This window comes from Sturnus vulgaris, chromosome 5 (assembly GCF_052056855.1).
Source record: "Sturnus vulgaris isolate bStuVul1 chromosome 5, bStuVul1.hap1, whole genome shotgun sequence".
NCBI classification, from domain to species: Eukaryota; Metazoa; Chordata; class Aves; order Passeriformes; family Sturnidae; genus Sturnus; species Sturnus vulgaris.
Window position 1 is genome coordinate 5,703,772 of NC_142247.1, and position 15,801 is coordinate 5,719,572.

Below are 15,801 nucleotides of genomic sequence, written 5' to 3' on the forward strand. Positions count from 1 at the left end.
CCAGTTCAGTTTTGTGGTGTAATGGTGATGTCCAACTGTTAGCAGTACTTTTTATGAAATTCAGGTCAGCAAGCAAAATCAACACAGCATGTCCTTCTGCTTCTCTTTATAAAATGGTAACAGGGTCACAATCATTTTGATTTTGACTTTTTGTTGGCACAAAGTGTTTCATAAGTGTTATTGTATTCACTAAAATATTTTTCTTAGTTCTTCAGGTTTCAAAATAGGCAATGTGTGCTGTTGTTAATGCATGCTCTAGTCATTAATTACAATTACTTTAGTTGATGCAGTTGTTTTTATTGCATCTAAAAAATTCAGCCTGTGGTACTCCATTGTATTCTTAAAATTTTATCAACTGAGTCAGCTAATGGGCAGGAAGATTGCTGCTGCCAGTACCTCTCATACCCTTTAGCAAGTAGGAACAACTCTTCTTTGGAAGAACAACAGTTGTTTACTCACAGAACCTTCCTTTTTCTGCCAGCTTCCTAATACATTACCCATAAGAATGGTGTTTTATTATAAAATGAGCCAAACAGTTCTAGTGTTGATCCATTTGCTATTGACAAATGGAAATATTTGTCAGGAACATGAGAGAGATTTTAACCTACTTTTGGCTGTTTATGGAGGATTTGTCTTTTCCCTTCTTTTTTTACCCCCATGAAGCAAAAGAGAGAATGAAAAGGAATTGCAATCAATTGGGAACACCAACTTCCCTAAGAAGAGAAGCTTCTGAAGCAGAGTGATTTCCACCCCTTGTCCCTTCGATTTTGGGAGTAAAAATGATGTAAACCATATGAGGGAGAACTGTGATAATTGGAAGGGTGACAAAAAATGTTTGGGAAGTGGAAGTGTGCTAGTGTGAGCCATTTGCATATGTATGGGGATAAGCAATGCAAATTCTGATTTAGAGATACATCCCACATCCTGCTGTCCCCTTTGACTAAAATATTTCTCAATGAAATAAAAGTGATTTCTTTCTTCAAATATGTTATTTTTTGTTTTATATTTTAGATCTGGGATCTTTGTCCCTAAATAACCTTTAGTATGTTGTAAACTAACCCTAATTCATACAAGAGTAAGTTTAAAAAAGGTGGTTTTGTGTAGAATCACTTTAGGTTTGGATTTGTTTTCTTGTGGTCATTCTTGTTGTTAAGTGTGCACATAAATGCAGAATGCATGTTTCATTTGCTTGCACAATTTTTCCTTTACTGTGCTGTTGCATAATGGCAGCTTTATTGGTTGAAGGGTAGGTATCATTCTATTGTTTTCTCTCTTGATGTGTTTCTAAATTGGTTTCTGTATCCTTTTTAGAACTGAGGGAAGATGGTTTCCAGCCTCCAGGCTATTTAGTGCAAGGAGTGAAGGCTTTACTTACTGCTTTAAAATTATGGATGAAAAAAGAAGTAAGTATAAGTGATTTTGTTTGCTATTTTGGTGAGCTCTGTTCTAATTTAAAACTAAGTGAAGGTCTATACCCCTTTAAAGTTTAAGATTATTTTTATCTGTTAATGAATACTGAAAAAGTCTATTGAGAGTATATACAAATGCTGATTTGGGGAAGAATCATCATGACAATTTTATATTCCATGAAGCTAATGAAGTCTATTAGACCATTTAATAAACTCAAGTATTGTAGCTGATTGAAATAGAATCTTGCTTTACCTTTGGATAGGATAAGAATGCCAGAGGATAAGGTGGGGCTTTTTCTAGGGTTTATATAATCAGTTAATCCTAGTCTGAGGAGTGGAGTGGTGGAATGCCATGGTGCTTAGCATTTTCCGTTCATGTCAGTGGTGTGGGAAGCACATTTCAGCTGTACCTGCTGAGGAGTTGCTTTAGATTCAGACTGAGGAATATTAACTTCAGTTGAATACTGTCCTTGCTCAACATTGATTGACCCTTGTGAAATCATAAGTATGCCATCAGTGCTGGCCTTGCTGGTGCTCTTCTCTCCAGGAAAGCTTGTTTGTTTTGGCACAGAGCTGGGTCTGGTCTGACTCCGTGTGTTTTTTCATGTGCCTGTGCTAATAAGCCCTCTTGGAACTGATGCTCCTGGGAAGTGCTGGTCACTGACAGGCAATTTGGTTCTGACTGAGGCTATTAATTCTAGTTTGTTGCTGCCTTGTTGCAAGCCAGACTTGAATTGTCTCTCTGAGATCTCTCTGCTCTTTCTGTCCACAAATTGTACTTGTAAGAGAACTTACTATGCAACATGTATGATAATTGCACAATGCTGCATCCAACAGTATGAGCTCCCTGGAAGTGAATATGAGGTGCAAATGCAGAAGTGGTTCTTATGTGTGAAATGTGCTGGGGACCAGTCTGTGTAGCATTACTGATCCCAGATGAAGCTCTGCTGGCCCTCTGAGTTGGTTGCCCAGTGTCTCTTGGTCTCTGCTTGTCTGGATAAAAGCTTGTTAGCAATGTTGTTGTGTTTACAGGGCCTAAGCTGTTAAACCACATGTGAATCCCAGCCATCTCTGCATCTGTGGCATGCATAATAAGCAAGCCAAGTGATCAGGCTACTGAGCTGAGATCAAACATAGCCTAAATAAATCCTTATTTTGAAATTGGATTCAAATTCCTTTTTTCTAGATTGCTGTGATGTACTATTGTAGCATTTGTATACTGTCTAGTTGGCCATTAAGTATTTTGATTCATGTGCAATGTGATACGTTTTCTACTTCTCTGTGGAAGAAAAATCAATTGCACTTGCTGCATTCTGAATGCTTATTAATGAGACTTGTGAGTATTCCCAAACCACTGGATGAGCAGACACACCCATTGTGAGGGAAGTGCAGAGCATCAGTGATTTAGGCACAGTGTGGTCTGCTGTCCACCAGCTATCATGTTTCATACCTTGCATCCATCTGTTCTGGCTGCTGCTTCATCCTGGAGCAGTCTTGCTGTGCTGCAGGCCACGTGTGTTGTAGGTTTGGAGTTGCAGGAGGAGCTTTGTACGTTGCTGCTTGGTCTGCACATGCTGAGGATTTCAGACAGCTCCTGAAAAATGGCAAATGCACGCTCCTCAAATGAGAACCCCTCTCATGGGCTTCCACATTTGTGTCATAGAGCATCTTTTCAGCACTGGTGAATTATCTTAGAAGGTTGTTTTGAGCCTTTTCTAGAGAACTTCAAAGTCAGCTTCTTTTGAGAGAGGGAAGTAGGACTGAATGGTCCTGAAATGACCAATAACTTGATGGAAAAATGTTACAGTTTAGTGACAGAGCTGCTGTTTTCTCCAGGGGGGATGTGTAGAGGTGTGATACATTCAAAGAATGAACAATGGTGAATAATAGCAGCTGATTTCATCTTCCCTGTAGAGTTAGGGGCACTGAATTGAATAATCATATCATGATTATATGTTGGTGTTGGGTTTTTTTGGGAAGGGGAGAAAAAATTTGTTTTAATGAGTGAGAGGAAGCCAGGTTCAATGAAATGCACATTCAGTATTGAATTGCTTCTAGCAATCACTTTGCTGCTGAATCTCATTTTTGAAATGTGGGTAGCTGAAAGTGTTTGGGATGCTTTTCCATTTCAATAGTTGATTACAGGAATTCATGTCAGTCATTCTAGCCTGTGTGTTAAGTGATGTTTTATCTGTTTAATTCTAACTAAAAGGGTTCTGGGGGGCATTTAAGCTACATACAAAATATTTTTTGCAAGGTCTAACTGTAGAGTTTGGACTTCTGTTGTGTGTTTATATATGAAATCTGTCTCTGATACGGTTTCAGAGGATTAAAGTGAACATAAACTTTTATGACTTTCTGCATATTTTTTTTAAGGAATAGGGTTTTTTTTCTGAATTGTATTTTCCAACCTGCTAGTTTTTAAATAAGCTAAGAAGGTAATTTTTAAGAATTGGATGTGAGGAAGATGTCTAAAAATCTGCATCTTGGTTACTCATGATTATTCTTGATTTGCTCTTGAGATTAAATTTTTGTCAGGGTGAAATTCTCTTAGTCTTAAGGTGTTTTTAAAGTCATGACTTTAATGAATGTTGGAAGTATTGCTTTATACTGGCCATGGTAAAGGGAAAAAGATGATTACTGTACTGAGGGTTAAAAGAAATAAAGTGGTTGTCAGTATGACTTTGTGTTATTTCTGCTTTGGATTCTTGGAGACATTGAGGGATATCTACTGACTGCTAAAACTTAGACAGAAGCTCCTGTTTGTGTATCAGTCCTGGCAGTTTGTGGTCTTTATTACAGACATTAAACTGGTTTTTCTTTTATTTTTTTCCCTTGTAGTTTTGTTTATTTCATATTATTTATGCTTTTATCTGGAAAAAAAAAAAGAACTAAGTATCTTTTCTTTTCCCTTTGCACACAGCTTGTAACAGAACATGCCTTTGAAATTCCAGACAACATTAGGCCTGGGCATCTCATCAAAGAGCTCTCTAAAGTGATTCGTTCTGTAGAGGTAAGAACAGAGGCAACCCTGTGTAAACATTCAGAAAATAAATCTTTACATCAGGGAACTCCATCGAAGTTATGCTTCTGATTGACCATATTCACCTTTTTATTTATTTACCATTCATTTAATAATAGAACATCAAGAGAAAAACTGTTTGGAATACTAAGCTATGGGTATTTCAGATAAAGAAAATGGATAGTGAGTGCTTTATGTATTTTTTGTTAATTTTTAGATTTTAATGGTGAAATTATTTGTAGGTTAGTATTTCTGAACTGTAGTTAATTATAACTACTTAAAATAATTATTGTTAATGTGTTGTTAAAGACTTTAATTTGGTATTCTGCACATATTCCATTCTCCTATCTACTTGTTAGTTCTGGTCCAGTTGTCATCTCTTTTGCTCACTCTTCTATTTTGTGGCTGTGTGTTATATAGTCAGTAGGGGAGGGGATTTTTTTTTGTTTTGTTATTTTTTTGTTATTTTTGCTTTCCATACCAGTGTTTTGCTCGTTTATTCTTCAGTGATTATTGATTCTTGAAAAATTCTCACATTTCTATGTGAAGAGAATGGATCTGAGGGGATGTGATCTGTTGTGTACAATACATGTCTACCCTGTGCTGCCTTCCTGAATAAAACCATGCAGCACTACTCTTGTGGAATAGCATAAAAGCCTTAAATGAGGAATAGGTGCAGTAGAACTCAACTTTGTACATCAGATCCATATGAAACATGTAGTTATTTCTCTTAAAAGTCTTAACAATTTTCTGTACATAATTTACATTTAATTAGATGAGTAAGAAGCAGCACTTAAATACGTGGATTTATTCCTCTGAGAGTATTCTGAAAAGTGCTTTTAATTACAGGAGGAAAACAGCAAATTAGTTAAAACTCAGGGAATTCTTGGTGTGTCTCCAACTTCACGATCTTCACATGAAACAGCTTCCCCTCACCACTCCAGAAGAAGGGTGAGGAAGCTGCGAGACCATGCAACCAAAACTCCTTCTAACCTGGACATCCTGGAACTCCACACTAGGGAGGTACTGAAAAGGCTGGAGATGTCACCATGGGAAGAGGTAAGTATTAAGCTATGTGCAAAAAAAAGCCAGAGTAGTTTTCTAATATCTGTTGAAAAGAAAATGGTTTTAAGATGCATAAGAATACAGACTAGAACTCTTTGTCATATGAGATATGGATAGGTTGTTTCAGAGTATATGTCAAATATAAATTGCTTTAAGCTAAGGAAGTTCTTCTTAAGGCAGGTTATTTTCCATTATTGATGTTTTGCTGTCCTTTAAATCAATTCTGAGATACTAATATCAGAATAATAATACCAAATCCAGGAGTTGTTGTAGCAGTTCCAAGCCCAGCTTATGGCTTGCCTGAGTCTATTGGTATTTTTCCAAAGGAAATATAAAAGGAGTGTTATAGGAAAGTTGTGTTTATTTCAGGTGCTTGAGGAGAATATAGATGATTCAAGGAAGGAAAAAGCGCAGTTGTCTCCTGAACTTTACATCCAAACATGTTTTGTCTGAGCTTTTTTCAGTTGGTTATTCAGGTGGTAACCATCCTAGTAGTGAATTTCATCTTTTATGGAGTGCATAAAAACCAATTGAATTCGTAGGAATAAATAATAAGCAAAACTGTTTTTGCTTCTTTAGGATATCACAAGCTCAAAATTGAACGGGAGGTTTAACAAGCCCTTTCAGCCCTCTTCTACAGTACCTGAATGGAGAACAAAAGACAATGATCTTCGCCTTCTGCTGTCAAATGGAAGAATAATTAGGTATAAAAGATTGCTTGTGGATACCTTTTCCTGGTCATTATGGTCTGGAGTATGCTAATTGCTAATATTTCTATTTGTAGAGCTCTTAAGTTCTTCCCAGTAAGAGTCAGGTTAGGAATACAGAAGGAATGTCTGTGTCTGCTGTCCCCTAGTGGAGCCACAGTTCGGGAGTGAAGAGGAAGGGATTCTTTGCATGTTCTTTGTTACAGCCTTTCATTCACTTGCTCAGTGGGGTCTGTGCTGATGGGAATGCTTCAAAGTAGAAAAAGTTGGTTTGTATCCCTCTGTAAGAGTGCTTCTCATTAAAAGTACTCTGGTGTTAAACTTCATATCTTTATGGAAATGACAGTTGTATAAATACCTACAATTCAGAATGAAGAGATGAGTATAAGAGAATATTAATGTTATATCTTGGGAGTGGGTTGTGAATAACAAAAGGAAAACAGTTGCTTCAGGTTTTTAAGAGTAGAAACTGACTTGTTTTATTTTTTTTCTTTTGAGAAGAGATGAGAGACGTCCATTTACAGATCGAAGTCTTTACACAGCAGACAGTGAAGATGAAGATGACAGGACAAGGTCGAAAAAGACAGCTGTTAAGGTAGAAGACCAGCCCTCAGGATTTGAAGGAGAAGGGAATGCAGATGCCCAGAAACCACTGAACAGTAAGATTGTCTCCAAATCCTATCAATTGAACATTTTGATTGTCTCAATTAGGGTCTAACTACTGTTTGTAATATTTCATTCAGACTAACGAAGTAGAAAGAGGATAAAGAAATAAATCAGAGGAGCAGTATTGGAATTTAAACAAAGCATTTCTTAAATATTATCTGTGTGCTGAAGAAGCTAACAGGATAGAGATGAAAAGTAAAACTCACCTTTTTATATTAGTGCTGTCTTGAATGCTATGGACAGCATTTTTCACAGTGGAGATTTAATTTATGTTCTTGATGAGTATTTATTACTCTAGGTCTGCTTCATAATGTAAGAATGCTGATTTGATTTTGTTTTTAAAGCCAGAATATACCTCGCTGTGAAAAGTTCATCACATCATTTCACTGTAGAGAATGAAAGATTTTAATACATAGCTAATTTTAAGCCTGTCTTCTATTTTATTTTTCCTGTTCAATTTGGCAATTTCATAGTTGATCATGCAGTTTTGTACATTTTACTAATTAATTGCTTTATTCCATACAAATGATAAGACATAATTTAACTTTAATAAAATCTTACATATTCAACCTTTGTAATCTTCCAGGTAAGGAAAGAACCTAGGTAATCTGTAAAACACCTTAACTCCACTTTATAATGCTTTAAACCACCCTTCACCAGGAGCTAATCTTTTTTGGACCTTTGGTAGCCTCAAGCCCTCCTGCCCAGTGTTCAGCAGTGATGATCACACAGTGTTAGTAAAGTATCAATATTGAATGCCTGTTGCCAATGCCTAGTTTTAATAGCACTATCTGTGTGCAGATAGAATTGATCCTTGATAGAGCTGTTGAGCTGTCTGATTAATTCTGTCACATCCTTTCACAGTAAGCTTAAAAGAGCTCAGGAGGTGTGTCCTAGGAAACTGAAGTCAGCACTTAAAAGATGAAAAGACTTCTTTGGAGACTTACAGTTCCCTGAGTTTGCTGCACAACAGTCCATAGCATTTGACTCTGCTGTCAGCCTGAATAAAATATTTAATTATTTTCATTAACAAAGCAAACTATAATCCCTGTTGACTGTGCTTCCAGATGTCACAGAGGACAATATTAAAAAACCTGCACATGAAAGAAAGTCTCTCTTGGGTATTCTTGAAACAGGGCAAACACCTTATTGAGGGAAGGCTTACTGTAGTGGTTTTCCACTTCCAAAATTAAACTAAGTAAATTAAATTTTGTACTTGAATACAGAGAAGCTGTAACTTTTCTTCAAAATTACTGTTCTTATTTGATACAGAATGAATATGACAGTGACTATCTCAATGTATTAAATGTACTTAGAAGTGAATGTTGAGATTGTTCCAAAAATGGAGTGCTCAGGACTAGTGCTGGTATTTTTAATTGAATGTTGAGTGTCTTCAGACTTCCCTGTTACCAATGTGTGATTATTTTACCTTAACTGAGGCTCTAGAGAGAGAGGGGAAGGCATTGTCCACAGAGAATTCCAGAAGAGGGACTACCTGTTCCTAGACCAGCTGCCAACTTCCATTGTGCTCCCTGGGACTGAGGCCAAGAGGGATGCCCACAGATGCCCCAGATGCCTTTAAACACATCAAGCTCCATCTAGCTTTGTGTGTCATGCCAAGATCCTGGTTTTAAATGGTGACCCAGTGTTGGCAGAGGCACAAAGATCAAGTGCTGTCCTTAATTTTGCAAGATGCTTTATGTGGATGAAGGGAAGGTGGTTTGAAATTTTTCTTAATTCACAGTGTCTTAGCCTGCTCTCACAGATAATGACCAATATCATTCACTCTATTTTGGGAATATTTCTCCTTGTCTCTGGAGGCATACAGAGCCATATATTTTCTTGGAAAAGATAGTAGTCTAAAGGAAAATTCTTTTCATCTCTAAGGTTGTTTTCTGTATTGTTCATACTGTTGCTTATCCTAGAATCTTATTTGCTTGTTTGAAATGAGCCAAAGACATGAGTTATTGTCAGAAATCCCTTGGGTTGTTTTGAGCTGCACTAATTAAAAATTTTAATTTTATTGTTATATGTTGAACATTACTTTATGTAACTTAATTTCCTAAGCAGTGGTGTTGCTCGTTTAGTGTGCTTGGATATTCCTTGTGGTTCTTTCTAATACTATCTTAAGTTTAGTTAGTCTTCTCTAGCTTTTGGTCCCAGCTGTTCAATTTACTCACTTTCTGGTGATAAGTCTCATGTCAGCTTTTTTCTGACTCTAAAAGTAATTGTCACTGTGCAGTGTTTAGAAAACAAAAATATCCCTTGAAATATATTTGATGTCTAATTGTGATCGTTGCCACAGTCCTCAGTAGGAGCAAACCTCAACTAGAATTGCAGTGTATACATAATTACAGGTACATCCTTTATTCTTGCATAGTTATAGTTAGGAAGAATTGTGTTCTTTTATGTGGTTTCATATAAAACTCTGCTGAAAACAAACCAGCATTTCAGTTTTACTTGTCTTCATTCGAGAGATAATTTCTGATCTGTGCAGCTTTGCTTTCAGCATTGTTTTGCATGAAACTAAATACTTTTAAAGTGATGTTTCTTTCTTTAGACCCTATTTTCTTGACACACAGTCATAATTTTTTTACCCTATTTTGATTTTCTCTAAAAAACGTGTGCTACCTGAACTTCACATCCTCATCTTTAACGAATTTATACTTAATCAAGGTTTTTGCCAGTAGCCTTGACACAAATCTACCTACAGCTCAGACCTTGAGCCTTGGAATCCAAACACTTAGAAATGTGTTTCCTGCTTGTGGTTCTCTGGGACAAATGCAGTCTTTTAAGGGTGAGAACTGCTCTGACTCCAGCCTGTACAAAAAAGCAGAAACTGCCCAAGGTGCCATCTCTGGAGTGGGTGCTCTGTGGGAAGGAAGAAGTACAAACTCCTGCTGCCCCTGATTTCTCTCAATTACTTGAGGGGTCTCTTGGTCAGCAGTAGACAGCTCAGTGTTGTCCTAAGCAAACTTTGAACCAGAGCAGTGTGTGCATTTGCCTTTGTTTACAGACTGTTAAAAACAAAATGTGAGTTTCTTGGGTTTTGCTTCAAAAATAATTAAGTATTAAGGTAGTAAATGTTGTGTCTTACATTTCAATTCTTCTCTCTGCAGTGTTCTTCGAAAGTGTGAAATCAGAACTCAGGAATGGATCCTCAGAGTACTCTGATATTTCTGATTCAGAAGAATCTGAGCCTGATTGCACTACACAGGTACAGCTAGAAAAAAATCTCAGAAATTAATGAAGCAATTAAATATAATTTTGCTCACATACTTCAGATTTATCTGGTCAAAGTTTGTGTTAAAGCAGCAATGACAAAGTATTCCATTCTTGTCTAGATTAATATCTCTAACAATGTGCTGCTTCATTCTTCATTTATTCTAGTGTTGAGAAAAAAGATAAGATATGCTATCTTGCCAAATTTTATCTTCTTTGTCACTGAGGTGGGGCTGGCAGAGGATGAGCCCTGCTCTGTAGCAAGCAAAGTCTGAGAAAAGTCAGATCCTAGTTGCTTTATTTATTTCTTTAATAACAAGTCTAAATGTCATGATTTGAATTATGACTGTCTAGCACACAGTTTCATTTTAGAGCATGATTAATAGGAAACAATCTTACAGATACTCAGTTTTATAAACAACCTGAAATGGCTAAATCCTATTCAGAGATTTTAGACTATTGGAAATAGGTGGGCATCCTCCATTTGAGGGTCTTGGTTGTTGTGTTTTCTTCAGAATTAAATGAAGTATGAATGCACACATATGTATAAATATTTAAAAACATATTTTTAAGACAACTTCTAGAATTTAGAAATGTGTGTATGCATCTTTAAATACTTCAACTGTTTTTTTCGTTTGCAAATTGAGTTTGTACCTAGTAATTTAAATTTTTATTGGTTAGCAGTAAGGTGAAGTGATTACCTCACACTTTTGTTTCATGCTTCTGGAAGGCTGATGCCTTGGTCTTCCTTTCAGCTGTCAGCCTATTACATGACTTTACAAGCAGTCTTTAAATTCCTACTTTCTCCATGGTGGTCAGGATTTTTTTTTTTTTTTATACTTTGTCTTTCATCATTACCTAATCTAGATGTTGGAGTAAATGAATAGGAACCTTCATGGTGTGGTTTCTTCTGGTTTCCTAAACTGCACTGCCAGCAGCTTTGGCTCAGAAGGTTTCCTTTCCTAAGACACAGAATCAGTAGTTGCTCAGAAGTGATATATTTGATCTTCACAGGAGAATATAGACAGTTTTGTATGACTTTGTAAATGAGTGAATGTTTTATATTTATGCTGTACTTACTTTCTTAGTTCTTTACATATTCTCCTGCTTTTTAATTTCTAATAGAATCTAATGGAATAACTTTTCTGCAGGTTGAAATTTGTCTTTTGCAATGACATATCCAAAATTAACTGTCTCACTAGCACCTGTAAATCCTTTAAATGCTTTTATATTGTACTGAAGAGGATCTTAACAAAATAATACCTTTATTACTAACACTGAATCTTGTCCAGTTGTGTCACTTTCTAAGGGCCAAAGATTATGAAGCCGCTCATGTGAATGAAACTACTGTATAAAAATACCTCTTGGTGTTCAAATGCACTTCATTCCTTTCAGTTGTGTTTTTGATGGTGGGAATAATGGTGTCAGTCTTTGACTCCTCCATGTTCTGATCTGCTGTTTTCAAAACCTTTGCTGAGTGTCACATATATTCCTTGTCTTGAAAAAAAATAATTGTGATGTTCTCTGTACTTGTTGAAAATAGATTAGTCTGAATTACCAAGATGGAACATATGTGCTGTAGCCCTTGCTTCCTGTAAAGGCATATTGAGTCACATATGGTTGCTCCACCTTTGAGAAGCTCCTGCCCATGCAAGCTGTACTCTCAGCAGGAGCTGAAAAGCTCTTTCATTCATGAAATGAGACTGTGCCTCTGTAAGAGAGGCAACAGCTGCTGTGTCTCTGTTCCTGCTGTCTTCTGGATTTACCTGAGAGCATCTGTCATTCATCAGAGATGGTGCTGTTGAAAGTTGTGTTTTGTGAGAGCAAGAACCAGAAGCAGTTTTCTGGGGCAGAATGTGTCCTGTTATATATAATAGGCATCATTTCTGTCTGCTGCTTGAAACCATACTTGTGTATTTTTTCCCTGTACTTTGAATATTGAAGTTAAGAATAATGAATGCTCTCATTAAAGAGGATGCAGTGATATGGGTATGGTGTAATATGTGTGATGCTTTGTAAAAAATGGATTTTGGAAATGCTTTCTGTATTGTGGAATGTGTACTTATCAGTATTACAAAATTTGAATGTAGAGCATCTCAGCTGCTATACTCAGATTAACTGCATTCTGAATACTATATGTATAAAAAAGGTTGGACTTTAAAGCTTTTGAATTCTTCACTTAGCATAAATTAAGTTAGAGTCTCCACTTAGCAAGTCTGGTGACCATTCTGCATTCTGTGTCCTCTTGTTTCAGCAGAAGGATTCCTCCACAGAGGAGTCAGAAAGCTCAGGTGATGAAGAGAAGCAGGAAGTAACATCAAATTTCAAAGAGGAATCTAAGGTCACAAGAGACCTTTGTCAAAATACCCAGAAGCCATCCAGAAATGAAACTCCCAGTAAAAAGTAAGCACATTCTGGACATTTTCTTATAAACTGTTAGACCTTCTAGCATGTATTTAGGGTTCTACTTTATAGCAATGTAAAAATCAGTCCTTCAAAGTGTTCTGTTCTCAACTGCTTACTACTCTCTTGATTTTCCTAGGGAATGTCCTACCTCGACAAGTACAGAAGAAGAAGCTATTCAGGGCATGCTTTCTATGGCAGGATTGCACTATACTACATGTTTACCAGGTCATACTCAAAGCACAGACTGCACAAATAAAAGAACCTCTCTTCAGGAACACAGAAGCTACCCCAGGAGTCGGCATAAAGACAGACAGCCATCTCAGAGCCACAGAACCATAGAATGTGGTAGGTACCTGAGCTAAGGACACTGCTGCTCCCTGCCTTTGGACACAGTGTCAGAATAGTCACTTCAAGTCACATTTTTAGATTTGTAGTTATTAGGTTAGTAGCTTTTAAATAAATCAGACTGACATTTAAAAAGGTGTATTCTGTGGTTTTGTTTTGCTGTTGGTTTTTTTCCTATAAGAAGTAAATATTGCTTCTGAAAACTGGGGCAAATTTAGATTGTCATTAGAATACTCTTTCTGAATATTTCCATCTAAAAGTTTTGTGGCATTCTTACAAAGAATGGGAAAGTTGTGGCTAGATTGAAAGTATTAAAATTTAAACTTGTTGAACTTCTCTTCAGGTAGGTCTGTGAAGGAGGAGGAAGGAGACTTGGGAACTTCAGCATGGACTAGACACCTGAATGAAGCTTCGAGGATTGCCCCTCAGGTAAAGCAATACTTAGAACACATTAAACACACTTTAATAGGAGGAGAGATCATGAAATTTTAAGTACAGAAGGCATGGTGAACAGGTCTTTACACACTGTGTATCTGACAGATACTTCTGATTCTGGTAACTGGGTTGGTTTTGTCATGCATTTTTTTCACTGCTGTTGTTTTGGGTTTTTTCCTTTCAAATTCTTTTTTCTCATAGTGCCTAATGTTAAGATTTTCAGGTCAATATCTTGAAAAATAAAAAGTGCTGCATTAAAAATTCTAATCCCCCATTCTATTTGAGGAAGCCTTTGTTGTTTATTCATTGTTATTCCCAACCAGAACATCAGAACAGTGGAATATGTTGATAGTATATATAGTAAAGATACTTGCTTAGGAAATTGGTACTGCTTAACTGATAGCTTTCAATGCCTAGCAGGTAGGAAGATTTTTGTTTTCTGATGTCCAGATGGACTCCAGCAAGGAATGAAAACTTTTGTGTCTTATACTCTGAGCTTTTCTATACTGTGAAAATTATACTTTACTGTGATACTATACTTCTTTAGTATTTCCAAACTTGTCTGTATTAGAAAAATTGCTAGAACAACTAAAGTTGCAAAAATTCTAGCTACTAAGTAGCACTGTTTATAACTGCATGATTTATAGTGTTTGCTTTCTAAGAATATCTGACCAATGGTACTCCTTTAGTTTGTGATTCCCAATTTAGCATTTATTCTTTCATCAGCTGAATATTGAAAACAAATTACCTAGTAAAGTAGTCAGTGATGATGGTATGGCTTGTTACAGTGGCTGGTTTAATCAAGAACAATTGTGTAGAAGAATTGAGTACATTAGTATGTGTACTTGAACTATAGCATTGCCCTGAAGTGCATATGGAAAAGCTTGCACAGAGACTAAGTTGTATGTTATCTTTAAGAGGTATCTAATCTAAAAGAAATGATGGACTCATAAAATGGCCAGATACTGGTGGAACTGAAATACTTGTATACAGCAGTATAATTGGAAAAATTGGAGTGAACCTGTAGTCAGAAGCTACTAACTTGTACATCTTTTCTTCTCATTTCCATACTAGGATGCAAATAAAACTCAAAAATATATCAAGAAGGAGGGTGCATCAGAAGCCAGTCTTAAGGTTCAGGAAAACAGAAGCATAGTCCACAGCAACAGCTTGAGTTTTCAGCATGGCAAATACACACGAGACTCCAGCCTGATGCAAGCAGAATGTCAGCTGAGTGATGGCAGCCTCAGCCCTGACAGGCCCTACGGTGAAACATCCCTGTCTGTACCACTGCACCCCACAAAGAGGCCAGCATCCAATCCACCCCCTATCAGCAACCAGGCAACAAAAGGTAATGCTTACCTCCATCCCCTTGCCAAAGCACGCCAGGGGAGGGGAGGAAAACACTCAATGCAGAAACTGAGTGAAGGACAGGATTAGACCTTGAGGAAAAATCCCAAGTGAGCGTGCTGTGGGCACTCAGATTTTGGCACAGAATATGGGGAGGTGGAATTAAGAGAGATCTAACTGGCCTGAATCAGATTTGCGTATTGAAATGAAGGTTTAGAAACTCCAGCACTTCAGAAATAGTCTGATGAGCATACTATGTAGGTTTTAATTTCTGGTTTATTTTCTGTAATTTACTCAAGGGAATAACTTCAGTAAAATTCAAGAAGCTTAGTTCAAGTTCTCCCTACTACACCCACTACCCTTCTTAGACTGGAAGTACTTATAAATAATATACTTATTTTATTTATGATAATTCTAATTAGAGTTTAGGGAAGAGAGTTCCTGGGTGTGTTTTTTAAACTACTCTGGTTCCCTATTTGTTTTACAAACAGTGAAAACTTTTTTGATTCCGGTGAAAACTTTTGCCTGCTTCTGCTTGAAAGCCAGGTTTCACCATTGTTCTACAATGATGAAAATTCATTCTGAAATTCCTGCCTGAAGTCCTTGCTTGTGTTTTTCAGGCAAACGTCCAAAGAAAGGAATGGCAACTGCAAAACAGCGCCTTGGGAAGATCCTGAAGCTGAACCGGAATGGCCATGCACGCTTCTTTGTTTAATGTAGCTGCTACTTCTACTACTGCTGTCTTTCCTACACAGACCAGTATTGAGGGCAACAGAGCCTGGAGCTGCTGTTATTCCTCTGCTTGAAGCAGACTTGCATGTACCATAGAAAACACTGCCTGATGAACAAAAGAAAGAAAGAAAAAGAAAAAAAAAAAAAGCAAAAGAAAGGAAAAAAAAAAAGCAAAAACACACAAAAAAAACCAACCCAATGCTGCATTTTCACTGTGCCACACCTGCTCAGCAATAACCATATGGGAACGGGGAAATCTTCAGAGAGACAAGGACTGTGAGAAATAGTCTCTCATCAGGGCTTGAATATCATTTGTTGCTGGTAGTTTCTGACCTAAATTAATGAGGGGAAGATGATGAAGGTGGTTTATCAATAATTTATTTCTGATAGATTTTTCACAACTTTAAAATTCATTTAAGAAACTATTTATTTGGAAGACTTT

General features: G+C 36.9%; 1 protein-coding gene across 2 annotated transcripts in view; it reads left to right on the top strand.

The window, feature by feature from the left end:
- KDM7A (lysine demethylase 7A) overlaps positions 1–15,549 on the top strand; it is a 56,273-nt gene extending 40,724 nt beyond the window's left edge. Inside the window, exons 10-20 of one of the 2 annotated variants that reach the window (XM_014869944.2) lie at positions 1,312–1,403; positions 4,333–4,422; positions 5,281–5,490; positions 6,076–6,200; positions 6,705–6,862; positions 9,989–10,086; positions 12,346–12,494; positions 12,634–12,842; positions 13,186–13,271; positions 14,352–14,628; positions 15,248–15,549. In XM_014869944.2, coding sequence (XP_014725430.1) covers positions 1,312–1,403; positions 4,333–4,422; positions 5,281–5,490; positions 6,076–6,200; positions 6,705–6,862; positions 9,989–10,086; positions 12,346–12,494; positions 12,634–12,842; positions 13,186–13,271; positions 14,352–14,628; positions 15,248–15,342 — 1,589 coding nt within the window. In that variant the 3' untranslated portion in view covers positions 15,343–15,549. The remainder of the gene's footprint in view (positions 1–1,311; positions 1,404–4,332; positions 4,423–5,280; positions 5,491–6,075; positions 6,201–6,704; positions 6,863–9,988; positions 10,087–12,345; positions 12,495–12,633; positions 12,843–13,185; positions 13,272–14,351; positions 14,629–15,247) is intronic. The other variant, XM_014869945.2, reaches the window with a different exon arrangement.
- Positions 15,550–15,801: the final 252 nt, after the last annotated feature.